Source organism: Quercus lobata, chromosome 1 (genome assembly GCF_001633185.2).
Source record: "Quercus lobata isolate SW786 chromosome 1, ValleyOak3.0 Primary Assembly, whole genome shotgun sequence".
Taxonomy (NCBI): domain Eukaryota; kingdom Viridiplantae; phylum Streptophyta; class Magnoliopsida; order Fagales; family Fagaceae; genus Quercus; species Quercus lobata.
Window position 1 is genome coordinate 40,536,037 of NC_044904.1, and position 5,026 is coordinate 40,541,062.

At 38.4% G+C, this 5,026-nt stretch overlaps 1 protein-coding gene across 1 annotated transcript; it reads right to left on the reverse strand.

Annotated features, from left to right (window-relative positions):
* Positions 1–2,789: 2,789 nt before the first annotated feature.
* On the reverse strand, positions 2,790–3,422 carry LOC115953886. The gene has a single exon (XM_031071711.1). It carries the CDS (start codon positions 3,420–3,422, stop codon positions 2,790–2,792), a length of 633 nt encoding a protein of 210 aa, XP_030927571.1.
* Between the last annotated feature and the right edge of the window lie 1,604 nt (positions 3,423–5,026).

Genomic DNA, 5,026 nt, shown 5'->3' on the forward strand with positions numbered 1-5,026 from the left:
TAAGAAGAATGTTCCATTAGCTAGAATGAAGCGTTCTTATCATCTCAACGCTTTTTGCCTTTGCATTCTTGCAAGGTTCTTCTTGGTGCATGAAACACCTTGAGTGGATCCTGGAATTCTTAATGTGGTCAAACATCGAGGGAGTGGGAGCCAAATTGCCATTATCTTGGTTGAAACCCTTAATGGTTTGGATGTTGTTCATAGGGAGGAAGCAACATTCTTTTTGAGGAGTCCTCTCCTTCTTCATGTATGATCCCTAATTTTTGCCTAATTTTCTCAATCTAGCAGGATTCCTCTAATTTTGCATGGATTGCCTTTCAGTTTTCAACCCATCAAGGCTTCTTATGTATATTCTTTGAATATATCTCTTTCTCTTTTTCTATTTTTATCTCTCCGTTTTCCATTCAACACTCATGCTTTATTTTTCTCTCCCTCAAATATGGTTGTACAAGAAACTCAAGTTGATTCATCCTCCACTTGTTCCATTTAATTGGTATAAACCAGAGCGCTACAGTGATCGCAAGCTTAAAGACAAAGATATCGATCCTGTCAAGCTCATTGAACTTTTGAAGCATCTTACTTTTGCAGATATTCAATGAGTGGTAGAATGGTGGCGCATCAAGGCCATGTATAGCTATGGCTTTAAGGAAAACTGTGTACCTTTGATTAGGCTTCGTCGTTGCTCTTATTATCCTACATGTCATATCACACAACAATTAGGTGACTGTCAAGGGGTAACTTGTGGCAATGGTTCTTACCATACCCTAGCATTCACTAAGAGAATCTTGGGTAGAATTCAAGAGATTTGGTCTCAAAAGGCAATGAATAGGGACATCCCCTTTCCTCAATTTCTCCATCCAACTTTGGGATACAAGGATTGATTATCCATTGATATGAGAGTAGTCCATAAGGAAGACAATGATCAAAAGAAGTCCAATAAAAGGAAGAGGATACCTTGATATGCCCCAAATTTTATTTTTTTTGCACTTTATGATTCCATGTCTTTTCATTTGAGTTAATAAAGAATTGGAATGTTCCAAATCTCCAATTCAACAATTTATCATCTTTTAATTTGAGCAAAGAGAAAATAAACCTTTTTATTTATTTTTTTATTTTTTTATTTTTTTTATCTTTGCTTATTGTCTTTATTTTTCTTTTCTTTTTTTTGTGCAATGTAATTTTTGCCCATGACGTCCTTATGGGAATTTTCGCCATGCCCATGGTCTTTTCCCCTAACTTTTGCCTAGGTCTCCCTTTCGGGGTTTCAACCTAGCGGGGTTTTTTTGCCCTAATTTTTGCCTAGGCCACCCTTCCCTTTTTTTTTTTTTTTTTTTTTAAAGGTAATATTTCAAAGGTAATATTTCTAGAGCTTGTCCATGTTGATTGGGTAGAGCATCTCTTCTCCATCCAAATCTCTAATTCTTGTAATGCCTCCTGACATGATCCTCTTGATAACAAAAGGCCTAGACCATCTTGGCTTCATCTTTCCTCTTGGATCAAAAGTTTCATCTCTAAGTACCTTTAGGACTAGATCTCATTTCTTAAGGTTTCTAGCTTTCACCTTCTTGTTGAATGCTCTAACAATTCTTTTTTGGTAACCTTGTGCATGGTATTGGGTTATCATCCTATTTTCACCTATCGAGGCTAACTGTTCATATCTTTCTCTCATCCAATCCTCTTCTAGACCTTGGTTTCCACTTTAGTAGGAAGCACCACTTCACTCTCATAAACCAAAGAGTAAGGAGTTGCCCCAATTGATGCACAGATAGAAGTCCTATAACCCCATAAAGCAAACGGAAGCTACTCAGCTCAATCTTTGTATGTCACTGCCATTTTGGTTAGGATGTTCTTGATATTCTTGTTGGCTGCTTTTACGGCCCTATTAGTCTGTGGTCGGTATGGTGAAGACATGTAATGCTCAATGTTGTACAACTTCGTAATCCTTCGAACTTCTCCCTCAAAGTGGGAACCATTGTTAGAGATGATCTCTTGTGGTACTCCAAACCGGCAAATGATATTATTCTCTATAAATCGTGGCACATATTTGGCCTTCAATATGGAATAAGAAGCTACCTCTACCTGCTTGGCGAAGTAGTCAATCACATCTAGGATGTAATTGTGCCCATTTGAGGTGAGCTATCCTTCCAATCACATCTATGCCCCACGGAGAACTCATACTGTATAACTTACTAGGGGGTTCATGGTTCAAGTTGGCATAGGTTTAGTAGTTATGGCAACTTTTCACAAAGTCCACATAATCAGTTTCCATCGTATTCCAGTAGTATCTCATTCTCAAAATCTTCTTTGCTAACATCAATGTGAGGACCACAAATTCCTTGGTGTACTTCCATGATTCTTTTCGAATCTTTCTTCTTCAAAAAACAACGGTGTATCCCATCATAGGATCTCTTATAGAGTTGACCCCCTCATAGGATGTATGACATTGCCATCATCCTAATTGAACAACGTTCTTGCTTTCTGGCACCTTTGGATAAATTCCTAATTCCAAAAATTTCATGATGTCATAAAACCAAGGGACTCCTTCCTCTTCTATGGCCAAGACTGCCAAGCCTTATTTCTCTTTGTGTACCAATTGATATCTTTGCTCGATCTCTAAGGGTCGTGTCCACACTTCTTTGGGTATTTTAACCATAGAAGCCAAAGTAGCCAAAGCATCTACAAAATGATTCTTGAGCTCTAAGGATAATGGTGTATTTTATTCTATCAACGGTTTTTGTCAACTCCTCCAAATATTGTTGGTAAGGCTTTAGATGTTCTTCCTTCACCCTTCACAACTTTTGTGCTTGTATTATGACCAAAGTCAAATCTCCAAAGACTTCAGCTTCCTTTACCCCTAGCTCTTGTAAGGTTTCCATTCTGATGATACAATCTTCATATTCTGCCATGTTGTTGGTTGCTTTGAAGTTCAACTTGATGGCCAAAGGTACATGAGATGCATTGGGGGTAATCAAGAGTACTTCTATTCCAATTCCATATTGGTTCATAACTCCATCAAAATACGTCTTCCATGCCCCTAGTTCGATATCCAAAATGGCTTCATCTAGGAAGTCTTTTCTACCACTTTCTCCTTCTATAAGGTTCTCGACACAAAAATCTAACACGGTGCTCCGTTTGATGGTTTTTATAGCCATATACTTTAAGTCAAATTCTACCAATAGAATCAACCATCTTGACAATCTTCCACCCAAGACAGGCTTCTCAAATAGGTACTTCAATGGATCCATTCTAGCAACTATCCATACTTGGAATGGTAGGATGATATGTCTCAGTTTCTGTATATCCCATACAAGAGTGAAACATGATTTCTCTATGGGTGTGTACCTAGTCTCATAGTCATGGAATCTCTTGCTTAAGTAATACGTGACTCTCTCATTCTTATCATCATCTTCTTTTGCTAACATGCTTCCTACTACATCTTCTATGATTGAAAGGTAGAAGAGCAAAGGTTTCCTAGGTTTTGGAGTTACCAAGATAGGCGGGTGGAGAGGATACTCCTTGATGTTGATACAATACTTTGTCTCCCCTCGATTTGCATGCCAGACCCCAAAAATCCCAAAATATTATTTTCTCTCCATGGGGCTGCGAGAACATACAAAATGACGTGGCGCAACCCGTTCGGGCATCAAAGCACCCGAAGTTCCTCTTTCAGCTAAAATGACCAAAATGCCCCTAGTTAACCCCAGGTTTGACCAAAGGTCAAACAAGGTCAAAACCCTCACAATTTTTTTTTCATAGTTTTACATCAAACCCGAGCTTCTTGGAGATTTTTAACAACTTCAATCAAGTTTAACCCGAAGTCGATCCCGAGTGGGCCTAGAAACCCTAATTTTGATCTGACTGTCAAAGTGGGTTGAAACCAATGCCATTGCGAAGATTATCAAATTATCATTCCAACGACTATTCATGGGTCAAAATTGGAGTTAGAACGGTCGAGATGTCATGAAAACTGGGATAACGCACTGATTGATGCCTCGCTAACTTCCGAGAGCCATAACTTTTGATTTGACCGTTGGATTTTCAAGATCCATACCTTTTCAGAAACAGGAATTCAAGACCTTTCTAGACATGTCAAGATCAAGCCCATCCAAGGAAGTTTGAAGGTGGTGGACCTTGCCTCAAAATTCGTGTCGGGGCTATAAAATGCCCCTAAGCACCCTTCAAACCAAAGGGGGAATCATTTTTTTTTTTTTTTGAGTTTTGCTCTCTGCTTGGTTTTTCTACACATTTTTCCCCTCTCTCGAACACAAAAAACACCCAAAAAAACACATCAAAGCTTCTTGATTCTTCTCTCTTCACCAAAAACACAAGGTATTGTTCTTATACCCAATCTTCTTCTTATTGATTCTACATCTTGGATTTGGGGTTTAAGGGTGTGGATATAGCTTTCTAGCTACTACCCATACCCCTAACCTTCTAAATCTTTTCCTAGCATTTATTTTGCTTTTTTGCCTTAATAACTTGATTTATCGCTCTCTCGCACGTTTCTTGCTTTATTTGTGTTTCTAGCTTAAATCTCTTTGCCTTTATGCTTTTTGCCATGTTTCATGCTTAGACCTACATCCTTACATGCTTATGCGTTTAGATCTACATGCTTTAGATTTTATGCCATGTTTTCCTATGTCTTGTGCCTCTTTTTGTTCTAGGTTGATGTTAGGGTTACATGTTCACTTGTTTGTATGATGTTGTTGGCTATGCCTTGCTTGGATCTATGTGTTTTATGTATTTTTTTCCCATGATATATGGTTAGATCCTTGTCTTCACATGGTTATATGCTTGGATTCATGTTCTTCCATATCTATGTGCTAAGTTTCTACATGACTACGTGTATGTTTCTATGCCTATATGTCTAGATCTATGTTTTCACATGCCTATGTGCTTGGATCTACGTTCTCTACATGCTTTATACTATCTTCCATGTGTTTGTGCGCTCCATGTCATGTTTCTGTGCCTAGACCTAGGCTATGTTTGTCATGCCATGTGCTATTGTAGCCCTTTTGTCGCTTTG

Bases quoted from the DNA above. Each gene is read 5' to 3' on its own strand.
- LOC115953886 (XM_031071711.1), bottom strand. From the start codon at position 3,422: ATGTTAGCAAAAGAAGATGATGATAAGAATGAGAGAGTCACGTATTAC.